Source organism: Coturnix japonica, chromosome 1 (genome assembly GCF_054131305.1).
Source record: "Coturnix japonica strain WE chromosome 1, WE-NBRP24, whole genome shotgun sequence".
NCBI lineage: Eukaryota > Metazoa > Chordata > Aves > Galliformes > Phasianidae > Coturnix > Coturnix japonica.
This window is the reverse complement of record NC_140663.1, coordinates 22766254-22786983: the sequence shown is the minus strand read 5'-3', so window position 1 is coordinate 22786983 and position 20730 is coordinate 22766254. Positions and strand designations below refer to the sequence as shown.

At 37.5% G+C, this 20730-nt stretch overlaps 1 protein-coding gene across 9 annotated transcripts in view; it reads left to right on the top strand.

Moving 5' to 3' along the window:
• Nucleotides 1-20730, top strand: part of MDFIC (MyoD family inhibitor domain containing) — a 47820-nt gene that overhangs the window by 19166 nt on the left and 7924 nt on the right. For 7 of the 9 annotated variants that reach the window (XM_085530253.1, XM_015853769.3, XM_085529958.1 and 4 more), the window contains one exon: nucleotides 13666-13935. In XM_085530253.1, the coding sequence (XP_085386379.1) occupies nucleotides 13666-13935 (270 nt within the window). Of the gene's footprint in view, nucleotides 1-10162; nucleotides 10270-13665; nucleotides 13936-17291; nucleotides 19606-20730 lie in introns of those variants that run through there. The other 2 variants (XM_085530138.1, XM_085530298.1) reach the window with 2 other exon arrangements.

The following is a 20730-nucleotide window of genomic DNA, read 5'->3' as shown; positions in this document are numbered from 1 at the left end:
GGTCTCAGAACCCCTGTGCTGTTGTGCCTCGGTGGAGAGTAATATTCTTTTCCAGATGAGCTCCTTGTATAGGGGAAGAAAATACAATATGTTTGTGGTGGCTCCTTAAAAGGAAAAATAATAGAACTCTTGAGTGGGTTCTGTGTGAAATGTTAGAATACAAAAGCAATGAGTCAGTGTAGTTTCAGTCTGCTATTTTCAGTAATAACGGTATTCAGTTAGCCAGTTTTAGCAAAAAAAAGAAGCCCCACCAAATTACAAAGTACATGAAAGTATCATCATACAAGTTGTACTTTTAGGAACCTGTTTTCTTGCAGAAATGTCTAGTACATAAACCATGGCAAAACATCTGTTTTTTATTTTATGTTTTATTTTTGTTATCATCTGTGGATCACTCAGAGCAATTTTATACACCTGAAAAATAGTAGTGCGTATTGTGTGTGCATCAAAATTCTGAAATTAATTCTTCAAAATGTAGAGAGCCAAACTAGTTTCTAATCTTCTGAATGCTGTATTTACTGATATAAACGAAAAGATGAAGAGGGGCTTAAGGTCACATCAGAAGGCACAGCTAAGTAATTATGGTTAAATATTTCTCTTCTTTAAATAGCGATCCAGAGGAAAGTAAGGTCTGAATGCTGCTTACTTACTCTGCATTCTGGTAGTATCTACACTGCCCACAAGTACCCTTTCCCTGAAGGTATTTTTGTAAAGGATGAGGAAAAACAGGGCCCTGTGGCCTATTTTCACGTTGTTGTGCTGGTTTCCTGTTTTCCCTTAAAAATAAATAAATAAATAAATAATCATGACCCAGACCCAAAAGATCTTTTTGAAAAACATTCAAATGTCAAACAGCTGTGGTCACTCAGGCTACTTCTAATATTGGTTTTGTTAACTCATTATACTGGTGAGGTATGCTTCCAGAAATACTGAGGTTCGATTGGAGGAAGTGATGAAATATTTGCCACCCAGGCCTTGAGTATTCCTAAGTGAGCTGTAGTGCTCTGGCATGTTGGAAATACAGTTTGCTTTGGTGACTTCTGAAATTTGTGATCACGAGTACTAAGCAGTAGCATTCTAGCAGCATTCTAACACAAGAGTTTTCAAATGCCAATTTCTGTATTGAGGCACATGGAAACAAGAGACAAATTTTACTTTACAACTTGCCTCCCTCAAAGTCCATGCAGAATCTTGTTTGTCATGTTTTTACTTTAAAGCTGTAAGTACTGTGACATTTGCTTAGAGAAAATTGTAAGATTGAGCAATGTTAATATTAATTACAGCAGAATTTCAAATAAGAAGCTATTTCCTGATACAGAGATTCCTCAAGTTTAAGTGAGTTTTATTGATTTATGGCTCAGACTTACGGTTGTATAATGTTTGCATAAAGTGTTATGAAGTTTGCTTTTGAGACAAGTCAAGTAGAGCAAACTGTTAGGCAAGCCTATAAAATATGTGTCCTGTGAGTCAGATTTGACCTTCAGGGCAAGTTTTTGCCCCAGGGAAATGGTACATGCCATTTGCCTATTCCTTAGTAGAGCAGGAGTATGCTTGCCTTCATGTCTGGGTAGCTCCAAAATAGATCCTTGAAAAAAGAGACCTAATCTTGTTAGAAGGCACACCTGTTTATTAGGAGAGATGCGTCTTTTGTCTGCTATTCTGTTTTGAGAAATATATTTTTACATGGAAGTAGACCTTTCAGTGGAACTATATACAAACCGCTCTAGAAAGTGTTTAGTAGTGTACCTCTGTGTGTCTGAAGTAGTCATAAAATTCTTCCCCATGTTTCGTAACCATCCTCATCGCAGCTATTCTGTAAACTGTTCTGTGCGGGCTCGAGACTTGGAAAATTTAATTCAGTGAGAGCTTCGTATTTAAAACAAAGGAAACAGTGTTTAACTTCAAAAAGATGCAGGGGGGAGAAGCAACACAGAAGGAGAATTTTCAAGGGAGGAATTTTGTTGGTGGTTACTTATTTTGTTCTTTGCTTGTTATATCCTTTGTTGTTTCATTTACCGTTGTGTCTGCTTGATTTTCTAATTCCCATACATATGTTATCATTCTACCTAAGGAATCTTCTCCCTATAATTTAATTGATAAACTCAGGTTGTATTTAAAAAAAAGTCTTCTATTTTGTTTGTTTGCTTTGACCATTTGTGTATTATGTGGTATCTGCTCTTACAGCTTTGTGACCAAAGCATTCTAATGGGGAGACCTCATCTGCTGTTATGCTTACTTGTTGAACAACAGCAAATAGCCTGCCAAAAACTTTCTATTATTGACATAGCTGCATCCACACTGGGGATTCTTCTGGGATAGCTGGAATAGGGTGAGAACCATAGCCCCTATTATCAATATTTTTTCAGATATTTGTGGAACAAGTCCTTGTGGAAAGGGAGATACAGCTTGTTTGCTTAGCTCTTACACAGGCAGGGGTCTACTTTGCTCTCAAAACTTAAAAAGTGTTAAAAATAATCTACACAGATACTATAAAAGAATGGCAGTTGAAGGTTATAATCATAAAATCTTTCCTTTAGAAATTATGGTAATTTTGAAGGAAAGTAAAGAATATGGATTATTGACATCTCTAGAAGAGATGTGGTGGCTATCATGGTAGAGTCCGAATTGGAGGGATTTTGAAGGTTTGTTCTTACTCTTAATAAACTGTGTTCAATGCCCTTTTTCCATATTTTATAAATTATGAATAGAAAGAAAAGGATGATCCATTCTTGTTCTGGTTACTGTCTTTAGGCCATTTTTCTCATCTCTGCATCATTTCCTTTACCGCACCCTTATCCCATGTCATGTTATTATATAGGATTTAAATTTTCATAAAACAAAAGCATTAACTTGGTCTTGATCTTAGTAGTTTCTAACAAAAGCACAAACACTCAAAACTGAGAATGCCAATAGAAAGGACATATTTAAAAATAAAATTATTGATAGTATTTACGTAATCTGAGTTGGCAGTGCTGTGCTGGCAGTAAACCAGGAATTCTGTCTAAATTAGCAGGACACTAATTAAATATAAGGTAGCCTGGGGGATGTTCCTATTGTATTCTGTTAATCCCAGCAACCTAAGAAAACAGTGTGGCACAGTAATACGTAACTTGTTATGGTGGAGGGACAATAACAAAAAGGGTGCTGGCATTAATTCCTAGAGGCAAGGCTTTGGTAGCAGCGAAAGTAAAATGGCAGATGGCATGAAACTTCAGTAGAGTGGATAAGGATGTGTCAAAAACGCTGCAGTTGTGTCCTTTTGGCAGATGTTCTGTTGTTTCCTAAAAGCTTTCCTGCTTGAGACCAAGAAATGTGAGGGAGGCTGAGGTGTTCCCTCAGTGCCAAACAGCTGCACAGCACGAAGATATGGAGACAGCAGTTTGGCTTGTTGATGGCCATCCTACTTGAGCTGCTGATGCTGCTGAATATTTCTGTGGGACTGAAGCCTTTTGTAAAAAGCAGAGGAAGGTTGTTTGCACGTAGTGTAGTTGCTGTAGAATGACGGTTGCTGTTGGCCTTTTGATGCTTCTGGGGAAGAAAGGGCTCCTGCGTGTGCTGTGACTTACTGAAGCTCTTGAATTGTGAAATGACAAAAAAGCATTGGTTTAACTTTAAATCGTAATGTTTTCATTTAAAATGCTGTTTTGATCTTAGGAGTCCTTCTGCTTATATGCAAAACCTTCTAACCAAGAGTTCTTAGACATGCAAGTGGGTACTTTTCAGTATAGAGAATAAAGCTGACATAGCGCAAATTTCACTACTCTACCTGCACTCTATTTAAAAAAAGTAATTGTGGTCAGTGTGCAAATGAATTTTCTTTTTCCCCCAAATAAAAGGAAATATAAAAGACAAAGGAAAAGCTTTTATCGTAAAAGATCCCAATTCAAAGCATGGGCCTCATCTGAATTTAAATGCTATAGGAGTATTTCTAAATAGTAGGTGAACTAAATAAAGTTTTATAAGTTGAAAGAAGTATTTTTAATATTTAATAGAGAACGAAAACGATTCCACATGTATGCTGAACGCTTTTGAACATGTTGAAATAAGAAAATTCGCTTTCTGTATGTTAGAGATAAAACCCAGTATTCTACTGCTATTCAATCAATTTTGTAGCATAAGGACTTGCAAGTGCTACTGGCCTCTACTATATTGAAATGGTTTGAGCATAATAATTTCACAGAGATTTATATCTTGTTTCATGAACAGAAAGGAGAATCAGAGTTTTAGCTCAGTTGCAGGGTGAAATGAAAAAAAAGTTGTATGGGTGATTTTATACAACTAAGACAATTTACCTTTTCCCTCAGACAATCTGGTACTTTCTCCTTTAAATTAGTATGGCTGTTTCTCTGAATTTTTGTGCTTGTCACTGGTGATTATTAATGTGACGCTGTATTTTTTTAGCAGTGCAGATTTGCAACTGTGTGACTCTGATATCAGGGCTTTCTTGTGAATTGTTTGAGCAGCTCATGTTTGGCTTCCTTTCAGGAAACTTAGTGCATCGTTTTTACAGGAAGTTCAGTCTTCATCAGGCACGGTCAGCACTCTGACATTTGCTCTTCTGTAAGGGCTGTGTGCATGAGCAGCAGGCAGAAATGCAGACACTGTGCAGATACATCTTGCTCCTCTTTCTCCTCCGATTTTGTTTTCTCTGGGCTGGGAACTGGACACCTGGTACATTCTGCTGTGTTTCCACTTTTTTTCTCACTGACAGTCACTTTCTTAATCAACCACTCTGTAGCAAAGACTAACTTAACTATTCTTGTGCATCTCGCATCCAGTTGCTGCTGACATAGGATTTCCATTTTCCATCATTCATTTGTTGCTGAATGTGTCTGATTGCTGGCCTAGGCTCCTGGAGCCTCTCTGACCTTTAGCATAAGGCGAACTGTTGTTTCAACTCTATCTGAATCACTGTGCAAGTACGATCTTCATTTTATTTCATTGCTTATTGATGAATGGCTTATCATTTAATTCTTTCCTTATGTGTAAAGTTTGTAGGGAATGCTTCATCTCTAGTGGATTTTACTTACATTTTTTCTTCTTTTCTGCCCTCACAGACCAAAGGGGCTCATCTCATCCTGTATTTTCCCTTTCCTCTACTCTTTGCCTCCAGTGCTGTCTTCTTCTGGGTGTTTACTATCTGCTCCTTTTGATGTTTTTGCCCTGCTGTTGGCTTAGTAATGTAAAATCCCAAGTTTTTGCATGTTCCTTTTGGCTACTGCCCATTTGCTTCTCCTGTTTTGTTCGCCTGGCTGCTGTGCTTTACTTCTTTCTTCCTTTGGATTTCTGGTACTCAATAGCTGATGCCAAACCTTGCATCAGCTCTAGATTGCTAGAAATAATAGCACAGGGATTGCAGCAGAGAGGTCAGAATATCAGATACCAATTTATATGTTACTATTTTTGTAACAATCTTTTGTTTCCTTGCCTTACTCACCACCTTTTCACATTCTCCATTCTTTTTTTGTTGTCTTGTTTGTACTCCTATATCTTTCCTTCTGCATCTCATTAATTTTGTTGATAGCAGTACTGTGAAGTGTTTAGAATTATAGAGATGATTCAAGACAAAGCAGTAAGAGCAAGGGCTAGAGACATCTGAGCTGCAACATTTTTTGGAGTCTTAGGAAATCTTGTTTGTAGGGTCAGTGGTGAATAAACCCGACCTTTGGGTGTTTCTCTCTCAAAGGTGAGTGCTGAGAGGGCTTGGCTGTGAAGCCAGCTCTGCTCTTTGCCTCACCATTCCATCTTCTTTCCCATAGTTCAACAATGACTAGTTTGTCTGTGGTTTTTGGCCTATGGAGGAAGGGAGTAGAAGATGCTGGAGCCAAGAGGACCTGTTTGTGCACTGGTACAGCCTGTGGCTATTAATGACATTCAGGTTATCTCTCCTGTCTGATACATCCTGTTGTGCCGCTTATGAAGCAAAACCCAGCAAGATATATCCTGTTGTTTGTAGCTTCTCTTTGAAGTTTGTTTGATTTGGGAACAAGTAACACAATGGTGAGAGGCATCAAAACTCTTCCAAATATTTGATTTAATGCATTAGTTTCATGGGACTCCTGTGCACCTTTATGCATTGGTATAACCATATGTTGTAATACGTACTAATTGCCCAAGTGCTGTGATTGTCATGCCAATTTTTTTTATTTTTATTTTTTTGCGTCTGGTGGTTAATTAACCTTCTTTTCAAAATTAGAGCTCCAGAAGCAAACAATGCTGTTCCTCAGTGAGATGGGATTGTGTTGGTTTTGCACCCCTTTGTATCTTTTGTAGCTTTGGGGAATGTCTTTACGCTTACTGAATTACCAATTATTTATGGTCAGGGAATAAATCACTTTTGCCACTTCAGAAATAACAAAAACCTAGTTACCTGATTCTTATTTTGTGCATCATTTTGTTTTCATATCCAGTTTTTATAAGTCACCGCTCCTTAAAAAACAACATTTAACAGGAACAACCAAAAAATAAACTAAATCGTTATGCCTCTAAGTAAGCTGTGTGGAAAACATAAGAAGAAATACATAAGCATTTTACCTACATAGAAAAAAATCACCATAAATTAATCTGGCATTGTACATGTCTCTGCCATGACTTCCACTCTGTAAGTAGTTGGAATGCCGTGATACGTAAGAGTAAATACTCTGCAAGTTCTTTTCCAGTTCCCTAGCATAACATATGAGGTAGAAAATGGGTGGATAATTGTTTTAAAGGGAAAGCTTGAAGTAAAATTTCCTACTTTTGAACACAGCTTTATATAGAAATCTGTTTCCCAGAAATCCAAGTGCTTGTTACCTGCAATGGCCTGTTTTATGTTTGGGTTCTTGAGGATTTTTTATGGCAAGCTACAGCTGTTGTTCTCGTGATTCTGCAGAGAGCTGGGTCCCACTTTATGTAGATGTAGCAGAACAATCACTGTATTATGTGAATCGTTTTTATTTCTGTGTTATGTTCTAGAAAGAATTTTGTATCGTCTGCAAAGTTTATTATAGATGCTGATATTTTCAGTCTCACCAAAAAACTCTGCTAATGGTGGCAAGATTTGTTTCTGATAAAGAAGCAGAATTTGCTGATAACCTAATGGTAATTAGAAGACAAAAGGATGTTTGGAGTTTTGAGATAGCTGTTAGGTGACAGGTAATTAAAAAAATGAGAAGGCTTTACTCAATCCAGCAACGATGAAAAATTGGATGTTGTTGTCATTAAAAGAATCAGCAGGCATTTCTTCGTTTTGAGAAAACACTTCAGGGAAGAGGATTTGTAAATACAGAAATTCACTCCACGTGTTCAGTTGCCTATCAACTTTGTAAACCTCTGGCTGCTGGCCCTTTTCATGCTTCCCTGTGGTAACTGCTTCTTTTGGGGTATGTCAAAGATGTCTTTAAACAATTTCTGAAACTCTTCAAACAATGTGCGAGATCCCGCGGTGCTTCCAGAGGAAGGCACTGCAGGTGTCTTTGCACAGATTGAAGAGTACTTTGCCACCTTCTTGTGCACATGTGTCGCCTTCTCAACCTGTAAACACACATACACACATGCCATTCTCGTTGGCCCTTCTCAGATTGAGAGCTGACAGGATAAAATGCCTTTTCCCTTTGTCCCCTTCCAGCCCCATTTCTGTTATACCTGGCTCTCCCTGGATGCTCTCAGGCATATTTTAACAAAGTGTTCTCAGTGTGGGTCTTGCAAAACTCATACCAGCATTTTTACTACAGTATTTTCATTACAAAGGGCATCCTGTTTCATAATAATGTATTGTATTCATTTTGAAGATGTCCTCGTGTCTTACAAGAAACAGTTCTAAAAAAGTGGTTGATGCCGTTAGTTGGAACTTTGTTTTCCTTGTAAAGTCAGCATGGTATAAAAAATTCAGTGTGAAAAATTGATTTTAAAAGATAGATTGTACCTTGATGGTACCTTGTTATTTAGTTAATGTATGCTTTCTACGATATGGAAGCTGCAGTATGTGCCATTTATGTCCTAGAAAATATTCAAAAATAATTGCTGACAAAAGCCACTTCACAGGTTGACTCAGAGGCACATCTTGTAATCTGAATGTTAATATTCTGGATAGCTACGCAGAGGAAACTATTGATGTAGTTTGAAGATCCACATAGAGACTAGTCAGGATTTTAGTTAAAATGTAGGGAGAGAGACTGAGATATTTGAGTTTTCCCAGTTTCACTGCAGTGTAATGCTTATTGAGCACATAAATGCATACATATAATTTGTAAGGTTTTTGAAAAGGTGAGATTTTTTCTAGTCAGTTTGAAATGTTGCCTTTTATATTTCAGGAATTTATGTCTTTTCCAGAAGCAATGTGGAATTACCTTAATTTTACTCTAGAATACAAGCAGTTCCTGGTTTTACTGTACAATCCATGACTATCTGTCATGTGCTTTATTTTTCCCCTCAAGCTTGGGTTTGTGTTATGAAGAAGTACTGATAAGGAACAGAGGCCTGATTCTTACCTTCTTTGCATGTGGCCTCTTCAGTGTGATCTATGCGGAGGGAGCAGGAGCAGCTACCACTGAGATCAAACAATTTCCCAAGATCAAATTAGCATGTAGATCCTGGCTTTCAGCATTAGCAGACCAAAGCAGGACCTATCTGGCTTCTAAAGGAGTTCATCTGCTTACTGTCACCACAACTTTTTTGGGGAGGCAGAGAAATGCGAAGAATATTCTGAACTGAAATCCTGTTTTGTATTTTCCCAATATTTGAAAATGCCAAAGGTTATATTTTTTTACACCCAGCAGTTGTACATTTTTGTTCCACCCTTGTCCACCTGGAAAAATACTGCCTTTCTATCCTGATCTGATGTCGTGAACTGATCTGTCATGAACGAAGAAAATAAATAAGCACTGTTACCTCTCTGGGTGTGTAGTCAGATGCCCAGGATGTAACTGGAAAGTACTTTTTTCCATCGGTGGCATCAGCCAGCCTATCAGACTCCACGGGCATCTGTATCAGCTGCCTTGGAATTGCTTTTGATGTGATTAGGCTACTAATTAGCTGTCTCAATTTTTCTCTCCCTCCTGATGCTTTCTTTTGATTCGCTTTGACTCTGAGGAGCCTGTATTCTGTGCATGTTTGGTTTTTTTGTTTCATCTGAAATCCCTAATGATAGCTTAAACTGTCCTCTTTTTGATGAGCATTTCCCTGTGTTTACATACATTTTTCTGTTAAATGCATACATCGGGATTTTTCTCATAAGAGTAGCTGTTATTTGGTGGAGGTATAAACAGTGTACTGTCAGTGGACATACGTGTCCATTTTAGGATTTTACAGGCAGAATGTGCATATTTACTTCATCCAAAACCAGCAGAATCACAGCACATGTTTAGTATGTGAATATTCACCAGATAGTAACCACACAATTAAATAAGAGCAGAAGTGACTGTGTTAAGGCCCAGTTTGCAATGACAAGGGAGCAGTGAAACACGCTAATAGATTGTATGCTATAGCAATATATTGCCTTTTTATTGCTTTTCCACAGGCAGCAGATTCATGTATAGTTATTACTAGCTACATTATCTGGTAGTTTTCTATCAAAAAAGATTCAGTGTATTGAATCATTAATCCAGTATTTATCATTCTTATTGAAAATCCACTAGTGTTAGTACTGCATGAAATATTGATTTAAATGTACCGGTTTTGCTAAAGATTAAAAACATATTAACCTAAAAAGCACAGTATTTTTTAGTACATTTGAAACTATTCACTGTGGATGCTTAAACTGACAGTATTTCTGTGTTGTGCAAGGAATTAAAAAAAAATCTTTGACATATACTGTGACCAACGCCATCCCAATTTGAAGATGCTGAATGTTCATCCAACTCATATTTGAAATTTCGATGTGTATTGCTGTTACTGACTATCGAGAATAAAATTTTTGCTCATACATAGAGTGTAAAATGGGATCTTTTGTAGCAGCACACGGCCTGTTTAGAATGATATAACAGGCGCTGAATGTTCACATATCAAACAAAATGCCATCTTTCTGTAGAAAAGAGGTGTCAAAAAGTTTCTTTGTACCTTTAACGCATGTGATTATGTAGTACAAAATGCAGAGTTTGTAAAATTTCTTGAATATACAGGCAAAAAATGAATAATTCAAAACAACTCATAAGTTCTACATTCTATTGTATCTTTTATAACGCAGGCAGAAGATAGCATTGTGTTCCCAGTAGAGCTGAATTTGCACAAGTTACACCTCTGAAAATGCCAGATGGTCTATGGTCTACTTTTGAGAGCTGTCACATATGTAAAGATTTGAAAAAAGAAAGACAGCTGAATGAGAGCAGTGGATCATTAAAGAGAGAGTGAGAGTCCCTGGGTATCGCTGTGTTTTAAGAAGCATTGTGTCGTTCCCCATATTACACTTCTTTTTTTTAAGATAGACACAACCTTTAAAAAATAAGGTAAAAATATTTCTGTTTTAAACTGAGTGGTTGTGGCTTAATCTTGGAACTGTCAGTTGCTTTTGTTCTTTATGCTAGAATGCGGTCATATGGTTCCTAATTGCTTTCAAGTGTGTTTTAACCGTAAGATTCAAGTCTCCCTAATGCAAAATTATCAATAAAGTTAAAATAAATTTAAATTAAGATAACTAATGCATTTGGGATTTTGTTCCGTTTTGATTTGACCTGCGTATCACATGTGAATACTGTAAAGTCAATCAGCTAAAAAGTTGTGTGGTAATGAAACAAGACAGAAGTAAGGGTGCTTTGGGAGCAAGATTATAAAAACAATAAAAAACAAAAAAGCACATTCTTCCCTTCCCCCACCCAGGACAAAACAAAACAAAAAAACAACACAATCTGCCCACCTTAGTAAAAATAATAATGGAAGCAAAGCCAACTAACTTCTTAGATTTCTATTCATCCACAGTTTGATAGAAAATATCATAATTTTGTAGATTGAATTTAGGATAATTTCTTAAGTTACTGCATTATAATAGAGTACCAGAAATACACAAATGATTGCACAGTGCAACCACCAATTTAGCCGGCTTGGAAAAGGTCATAACTGTCAGTTTTGGAAACTTGCATGTCTAGGCATATGGAATTTTTAGTATTGTCTGTTGCTTATATGTACCAAGGAAATACTTTTAGGCCATCTACTACTATCTATCTACTACTATGTTGTACTTTTAGGCTATCAGTGCCACTCTGCAGCTGGGAATCATAGGAAGTGCAGTATAAAGAAAGTATCTCTGGATGGAACATGAAAAGTGCTTTTCCTTAATAACATTTACATTTGAATGGGATAGTGAGAATAAAGCTATGAGGAGTTACGAGCATGAACACTAAACTTCAGGGAGTATTAATTTTGATTCCTGATACTGCTATTGATTTCATTATTGACTGAAGTTAGGTCTATGTTAAGAACTTTTTAATGGAAGGAATAGCTTTTGAAATATTTTTTGTGCACACATGGAAAATCCTACATAAAGGATTCCTTGTATTATGCTTGTAATGAATCCACTCCTGTTTCACAGTTGTTTTGGAACTCTTAGGATAGTCTGGAAATGTTAACAGAATATGTGCGTAGAGTTCAAAAGTCCCTGGAGGTATTCAAGAGACGTGTAGATGTAGCACTCAGGGACACGCTTAGTGGGCAAGGTGATGATGGGTTAGTGATTGGTCTAAACGATCTTAGAGGTCTTTTCCAACCAAAATGATTCTATGATTGTATGCACTAATGCAAAGGTATTTTCAGTGAAAGGAACAGCTGCTTCAGTATTGCCATTGAAAACATTTTGGGGCAAATTAGTTCAAGTGCTCCTTGATAGCTTTGTGCTGCCACTCTGGAGCAGTTACTGCAGGTAATGGAAGTGAGGCATCTTTGTCCCTGCTACATCTCTGGGGGGACTAATAGCATAAAAGTGTACCCAGCACTTCCTTTCATTCCTGTAAGAGAAAATTCTCACTTCTGTAAAGAAAGTGTGCCGTTAGGGTTGCTTTGACCTACTCTGATGTTGGCAGTGTGGATTGTCTTCTTAAAATAGTACATGTTGTAGCTAAAACTATCCAACAGAATGTAAAAAGATCAACCAGTTCTTTTTTTTTCTTCAATATTTAAACTATTTTAAAAATATCTCTGCTTGCTTATGAGTGTGACAAAGACTTTGATCAAGACTTGTCTAATCTGGTAAATTAGTAATCATTTGAGGAAGCAATCTGACGGTGGTATCGAAGTCCTTGATAAAAGGGAAGCATTGAGACTTCATGAGGCCAATTCAGGACTGAGAGTTCGGAAGACTTTGCTGCCGTGTGCATCGTGGTAGTATTTGTCCGAGTTTAGTCACATCTACCTGATCAGTGTGTCTGTTTCTTTTAAAGGAAGATAATTATCTACACATATTATTATATTATATGTAATCTACAAAGCTACACTGTGAAATCATCAGAAAATTGATATGAATCGTTTGAAAAGAAAATGAACTGCAGTTCTGAGCGGTGTTTTCCTTTTCTACTGGTTCTGTTTAATCTTGCTCCTTTCAGTAAAATACGGGCTTTTTCCTCTGCATAAAATCTGAAAACAGTTGAAGATAGGCCTGCTTGAAAACCTCTTTATGTCCAGGCATGATAAAGTAGTGATTTTGATTAGGAGAGGTGATTGGGCTGATGCTTTTTGATTATGAAATTTTGTTGTGTTACTATCTGTATAGTTTAATTAGTTTCAGAAGCAAGTTGGCTTCTTTAAATAAAAATCCTTAATTGGAAACTAGTGTTTTTATTATAGAGATTCACATTAAAAACTTATCTTCTCTTTTCTCTAGATTTATAGACTTTAAATACATGAAATATTTCTAATATTATTAAAAATAGACTCCTTTATGATACTCTAGCTTAACAAGGAAAGGAATGATCATGTTTCATGATCTCTAATTAGCATGATTTTATAACACATTTCTCTTGGAGTCCTAACCAGGACACTGAGGTTCCGACTTTGGCAGATTTTGTATTTTTGTCCGACCATTTCATTTCGCTGTCATTAAAGCCCTAACGTGTCCATTACAGCCATTTGTAACTTTGTGATTGTGAAATACAGTGGGGGGACTCTATCCTGACATGGCTTTGTGCTGTGTTCCCCAAACTTCCTGAAGATTTTGAATATTTTTGCTCTTTCAAGCAATCCATGAGCTTAGTTTCTAACTGGTATTAATTATTTGAATATTCTTATTCATATCTAATATTCTGGTCCTTGGTGGCTATCTTTCGGGGTGGCCTTCCCTTGTCACTCTGGTTGTTTCCTAGAGACTGGCATGTTGTTCAACCAGCAGTTTCATTTCTGTTACTGCAGACTCTATCTTCCATGCTTTTCATTTTTCTTTCACTAATTCTTCATTAGTCTCTCTTTTAACTAGGGTTTACCTCAGTTTTCATTCTTTTTTCATCCCTCTCTGGGCTTTTTCCTTCTTCCCGTTGCTTGCCTTGATCTCTCTGCCCAATTCAGAGAACCACAAACAAGTGCAGTGATGAACAGGAGATTCTGGGCCTCATCTAGACATGAATGAGGCATTTTATAAATGTTTAATTGTAACTATTTTTAATCTTTCTTGTTTTGTCTGAGGATGTTAATTTTTGCCCAGTCTGGCCTAAAGTATTTAGTGTTCAATTTACAGTTTTAATTAACACTTTCTTTCTCTTTCATTTTAAGCACAACCTCAACGTTTGCCTCAGCCAAATACTTCAGCACTGGAAAGGGGTGAGGAAGAAAGCAGCAAAGTGCAAAATGGCCATGCGGGCTTGAGTAATGGAAGTGGAATGCACAACGGGGTCAAGCATGCATCTGCAGACAACAAAAAACTTTCATCTCCTGTTTCAGAAAAAATGCACAGGAAAATTCAGTCCACCTTGTCTGTCAACAGCAATGGCAGCAAGAAGAGTAAAATAAGCTCTGCGTTTTCTCAAAAGCCTTCACCTGAAGGTAAGCAGAAATTCTTATTAAAAAAACAAACGGAATGTAGGCTAGCCAAACCCTATTCTCACTAATAATTACACAATCAACTGAAAATAATTGAAGAGCATGACTCATGCTCCAGAAGCAAATAGAAATCATTATGATAAAAAGCAAGTTACTTCCCCAAAGGAAACTATTAAGTATTTGAAGGAAATTGAAGCAATGGGAGATTTGTTGCTTTCAAATATTTTGCCAGCATAGTCTGGTGATGTTTTCTTCTTTGTAGTTAATATCATGAACTGACAGAAACGCCTGTCAACATCATCACAAGTATCTCAGGAAAAAAGTTAAAGCAGTAGTTGAAAACACAGTAAATACTTAATTGCATTAGTGGCAGGTTCAACAACAGTAGAGTTTGCTTTTGAGAATGTTGTTAGCAGATGATATTCTGACTACCTGTGAGGTTTGAACACTAAATAAGAAAATTTAGACCTGTTTATTGATAATGAACGTGCCTTATGTTGTAAATAATTTGCATGAAGAAGCTTCATGCTCCCAGTGCACAGCTTAAATAAGCAAAAGTAAATAATTTTGCTTTGCATTTTAGCTGTGCGTGTGTTTTCACTGCTTGCAATTACTCTAATGGTCCCAGTGTTCCCCAGTCTTTCCTCATTCCATTGCTTTCCCATTAGCACTGATATACTCAGAGAGCTTTGCTCCTGCCTGTTACAACAGGGGTGCAGAATCTATATAAGTTTTATTTGTTTGAGATTGTTATTCTTACAGAGTGCAGGCAGGATGCATAGATGTTACTAGTTAAAAATAAAAAAAAAAAAAAAGAAAAAAGTGATAGGTGAGTAAAGACAGATTTTCAGAGAAATGGGAGACTGCACTGTTCAGTGAATTGGGGAGGATTCATAGCCGGGATGAAAGCAGAAGGGATCAGAAAGACTGTATGTAGTGGCCTGAGTGAAACCCACTGATTTCAGTGGAGTGACTTCTCTTGGCTTCCACTACTTCAATCAAACCTACTGAGTGAATCTATGTAATAATATCAGGTAGAGCTTCACTTGTACTGTGCTATGGGCTGGTCCTCTTTGCTATACCCTATTTTCATATATATCTTCAAGAACCCAATTTTATTTTTCAGTTGGGTTTTTGGTCCTTTAAAATTTCTTTCCCAAATCGTAATTCTGTACTTGATATATTCCCCTCATCTCTTTCTATTTTGTGAAAACTGTTTCACCCTCCAGTGTGGTATCTTTTTGCGTACATTGCTCCTTCATGCAATATGCAGAATGTACGGAAATGTAGAGTGATTCTTATTACAAAATTTAGTTTCTTGACTTATGTAATAGCTAAGATTGATTATATTCAGAATTATACGTATAATCTTGTAATGTCTTAATTTTCTTTGTTGTAAGTTGGACGTGTTCTGAGTAGCTTGACCCACCTTGCAAATATTTGTTGCTCTGTTTTCTGCTCCTCAATACAAGTGAAACATAAGTTGTATTGTTCAATGAATAAGGTGTATCCAGAGTATTGTGATACGCCAGTAAGGGCAATAGTTGTTGAAAAAATACATAGTTTTGAAATGTGTTTTGCCTTTCAGTTCTGTGCAGCAGTTTTAAATTTGTGTTTACACAGTGCACATATGGAAGCCTTACAATAGTTTCTTCAATTTTTTCTGCCCATGAGGCTGCATGGAGTAACTGTAGGCTATGAGTAATAGCCTCAATCAGGGACTCTGGCAGCAGTCAGTTGACATTCAAAAAATAACACAAAGAACAAATCATAATGTAAAGAAAAATAATTTATCCATAGTATGAAAAGAAACGCTTATGAATTTAACGAGTGTTAATCCCTTATGAATACTTCTGGAAATCTATACTATAATCTCATCCTTGAGTCCTCTGGACTGTTGGCAATCAGGAAGATAACTGGTTTTGTTAAGTAAATAAAAGCAACCAGAGAAAAATTCAGTATGGAGTGATACTCCCCACCAGAATCCCCCTATCACAGTTAACAACTTATTAATTGTTCCATCTGCAAGCTCCACTTGTACTGCACATTACATCATGTGAGCTTTAAGAATTGAAGTTGTATTGGAAATGCTTAAAATGTGAAAGACAGTTTGGTAGCAATGGTACAGAAGCTTAATTCTGTCTTTTTAAATGAGTCTATGGTGTCAAGTCATCATAGCAGGATATGCTGTTCAGAAACACTTTCACACACAGCAACGCTTAGGAGGATGTAAGTGTACTCGCTAGCTCTGTTCTTCTTCTGCATCTATTATTAATCCATATTGTCCCTGAAGAAATCTTACTGAACTTCATGACTTGCACTAAAAACAAACAACAACAAAAAAAAAACACCCAACCCCCCCAACAAAGGTATTAAGAAGTAGAAGGAATTTCTCTTAAAAACAAACAAACAAACAAAAACACCCAACAATTTCTGAACACTTTCAGTTCTAGAAAGTTTTCAAAGAGACTGGATAGATTTTGCTGCATGTAGGGAATAAAAGTTGTGTTTTTTGATTTTTTTAATTCCAAGAAGTATTAATAATATTCAAAATGATTTGTATTGAAGGTGTTGCAGTTCTTCCAAAGCTGTGTTCTGCAGACCATTGGTGAAGTGCATTGTCATTCCTGCACCTATTATGGGTAGCACAGAAAAACCCTGGAAAACAGAAAAAGCAATTGAAAAGGAGTTTAAAAAAAATTCTAGCTGCTGTATTTGGGGGCCTCTGTTTATCTGCAGAAGAGGAGAGAACAAACTCTTTTCTGCCCAAAGCAACTTAAAGAGGGAAGGAAGTTTAAAGGCGACAGCAGTGAGGCAGATGTACAGTAAATCTATGTGTTAGGAATGAAGAAAGTGTTAGTGAGTACATACACATGTATCAGAATGGTGGAAGGTAGATAATAATGACATACATAGGATTGCATAAGGAAAGAGAAGTTGGATAGTGGGAGGGATGGAAGTAGAACTTAGTGTGATGGAAAGGAGCAATGACATGAGTTTGATACTAATTATTTTGTTAAATAAAAAGCAACCTTTTTCTACCAGAAACATATGGAGCTTCATGATATATTTTTTTGTTGTTGTTTGTTTTGTTTAGTTTTGAGAAAGCAATTGTTGATAAAAGTAAATAAGTAAATGTTGTACAGAGGAAATACTGGTTTTGAAATGGAGCTCTCACTTGTGGTCAGGTTGCTGTGACCACACAACTCCACAAGTCACTACATTTGTTAGGGTGGTTACCACAATTCTAACAGCTTGCTAGAATCTGAGTTTAGGGTGACTGGAAAGGTGATAAAGTAGGAGCAGATTGTGAACCCAATTCTTTCATATACAGTAGATTTTACTTCATTTCTTCCCAGGCCTGGTTGCAGGAGAGAGACGGATAAAGAAAAGTCTTCTGAATTGTGTATTCTGTGTATCCTGCATTAGAGATGCAATGAGCAATCTCACACAACGTGTTTTTTTCTTGAAATCAGAAGTTGAAAATTCAACACTTCAGGGTGCATTCGAATGCAACAGTTTTTCTTCAGTTAGTATAAACTTTATCTGCTTTAGATGTTGGAAGTGATGAGCCCTATTTGACTTACGTTGCTGACTACACCAATTAAAGTATCCAGTGTGATACTGATGTCTTAACTGAAAATAAAACAAATCCAACCAACAGACCCGTAGCTGGGGTCTTAAGAGCCTGTATGTGTACATACACAGAAAGTGGTGAGTTGCTGCCTTAGCAGGATAACAGACTTCTCTGTTTGAAGTAGTGGATCTTGTTTTGGTTTATATAACATTATATAAACTGACATGGTTTTCAGTCAACTTCCTTTTCCTTTTGGGCGTATGATTTTGAATAGGATTTTTTTTCCTCTCTCAAATGCAGTAGTTTTTTTGTATACTGTCCTGTCTCTGGATTGGTATCACAGCCTAATATTGCAGAAATACCTGCTGGCCATTAAAGTTTCTCCTTTCCTTTTTTCTTTCATCTCTTTCCCTTTTTCAGTCTCTTATTTACATTTCTGAAATCCATCCCACCAGCATTTAGGCAGCTACTTAATATCTTTCTAACCTCTCGTGCCAAAATTTCTAATGTTATCTTTTGGAATTTAATTTATTCTGGAGCTCTGCCTGAGTACTTAACTATTTCTAACAGTGTTTTTCTTAGACAAAGTTGTGGCAGAAGGCAGTTGTCAGTCAGTGTGCAAATAACATCAAATCATCAAAAGTGTAATTTTTAAGAAGGTATTTTGAAAAGTGGTGTATTTTAAGTGTGGTTTATATTTTGTTTGCATAGAAATCTTGGCAGGTGATTTACGCATTGTGTTAAAAGAGCAAGTGGAACACGGGGCCTGTAATGAAGAAAGGTCTTTCCACAGCATCTATTTTATAAGGTCACAGTCCAGCTGGCATCTGACTAGTCTCAGTATTTGCCATGATGAGCAATGGGAATGAAAGTTGCAGATTCAAAGGAAGCCTTAGGTATTGGAAATTTGCATGTTTCATAGTATGTTTACCAGCTGGATCGTTTTTCTTCTGAGGTTATGGCTATATTAAGAGTTTAAAATATAGGCTTTGATGAAAGTTTCCATTTGTGTTGTAATGTAATTTAACCATTAGGGCAATATTTTAATTTTCTTGATTAGGAAAGATGGTCTTCTTATATTTTAAAATGCTAAAATATCACCTGTCATAATGTGTAACTTTCTTGTCCTCCATGTAAATAATTGTGGCTCTGTCATCCAGGGATAGATGTATTCCATGTGACAGATTGGTTTGTTCTCCCTGGATTTCTTATTTTCATGTCACAGTCTTACTGAGCACAGTGAATTTTCTAAAAGGGGATGGGTAGCAGAAGCTGCACAGGATCTGCATATATTATGGGCACGGTGTTGCATCTGCACACATGCAGCCACTCAGTAAGCTGACGTCCCAGTCTGTGTAGACCTCCTACAAACCTGGGCTGGAGGTACTTCTCCACAGCTCACTCCTGTTGGTAGGTTAGTGCTGTGCTGCTCTGGCCAGGGCTGTTATCCCTCGCAGTGGGTTATCCCTTTGTGTAGGTTATCCCAGCCTGTGCTGGCAGCAGGAAGCCCACCGTGCCTGCTGGGGCTTCTGTTCAGGGCGCTGCAGGGGTTTGGTGCGATCCCCCGCTGAGGACCTCAGCCAGCACTTTGATTGTGGTTTTGCCCTTTTTTGATTATTGCTGTGAGACAGCGGAGTGCCTGGAGATTTGTTTTGAGTTGTCTGAACTCAGTGGATATAGTTAGTAAAAAGCTGACCAAGGTCACCATTCTGTAAGTGAGCTTATTTACCATTGCAGACAGGGAAACCTTTTATTGTATGTGACCTGCCTGTTTGGAATGAAAGCGAATTGGGTCAGTTTGTGAGAGGTTAGTGTCAAACGTTACAAAAGCAGCACAGATCAGCCTGCCTCTGTGTTTCTCTGTACACATTTTTCAGTTTAACTTCTGCAGATCTTTTACAGTATAGATGATCTCTTAAAATCTGTTTCTTAACTGGAACTGCACCTTTTAATGAAAACAAAGATGAGAGGATAAAAAGGAAGTTGAAATAAAAAAGTATGTTTCAGTATTTAAAGTAAATTAAATATAAGAGCAACGTGTACATAAATATTTTAGAAACAAATAACATGCATAATTGCAGAAGTGCTTGAATACATGCACTGACAAAAATTAAGGTTGTTTTAATATTGTTTCGTTTCCCTAACAGAATGTAACTTTATAACTGGGATGAGATATAATGTTGGAGCTTTGAGTATCAGTGGATAAACAGTTTTCACAGACTCACAGAATCATAGAATGGTTGTACTGATTGAGGGAGGTGATTCTGCCCCTCATGGAGCTGTTTGAGTGGATCCAGAGGCAGGTCATGAAGATGATCAGAGGGCTGGAACACCTCCGCTGTGGGGACAGGCTGAGGGAGTTGGGGCTCTTCAGCCTGGAGGAGAGAAGGCTCTGGGGGGACTTTATAGCAGCCTTCCAGTACCTGGGGCAGGTAGTGACAAAACGAGAGGAAATGGCTTTAAACTGGAAGAGTGTAGATTTAGACTAGATATTAGGAAGAAATTCCTTACTGCAAGGGTGGTGAAATACTGGAACAGCTTGCAGAGAGTGCCCTGCAGGCATTCAAAGCCAGGCTGGATGGGGCTTTGAGCAACCCAGTCTAGAGAGAGGTATCTCTTACTAGAGCAGGGGGTTGGAACTAGATGATCTTAAAGGTCCATTCCAACACAAACCATTCTGTGATCATAGGAGATCATTCAAACCCACACTCTGCTAAAGCAGGTTCCCAGGAAACACAGGAAAGTGGGTGGTTTTTGAATGTTTACAGAGAAGCAAATTCGACAACTGCTCTGGGCAGCCTGTTCCAGTGCTTCATCATCCTCAAAGAAAGTAAATTTTTCCTCACGTTCACATAGAACTTCTTATGTTCCAGTTTGTGTCTGTTGCCCCTTGTTCTGTCACTGGGTACCACTGAAAAGAGCCTGACTTGACTCCACTTGACTCCTACCCTTCCAGTATTTATAAATGTTAATCAGATCAATCCCCCAGCCTTCTTTTTTGGAGGATGAACAGCCCCAGATCTTTCATCCTTTCTTCTCATAAGGAGGTACTCCAGGCTCTGCATCATCTTTGTGGTCCTCCACTTGACTCCCTGTAGAAGTTCCCTTTTTTGTTGAACTCGTGAGCCCAGACTGGAACACAGTGCTCCAGATGTGGCCTCACCAAGGCAGAGTAAAGGGAGGGATCACCTCCCTTGGCCACATTTTTATAGTGCACCCCA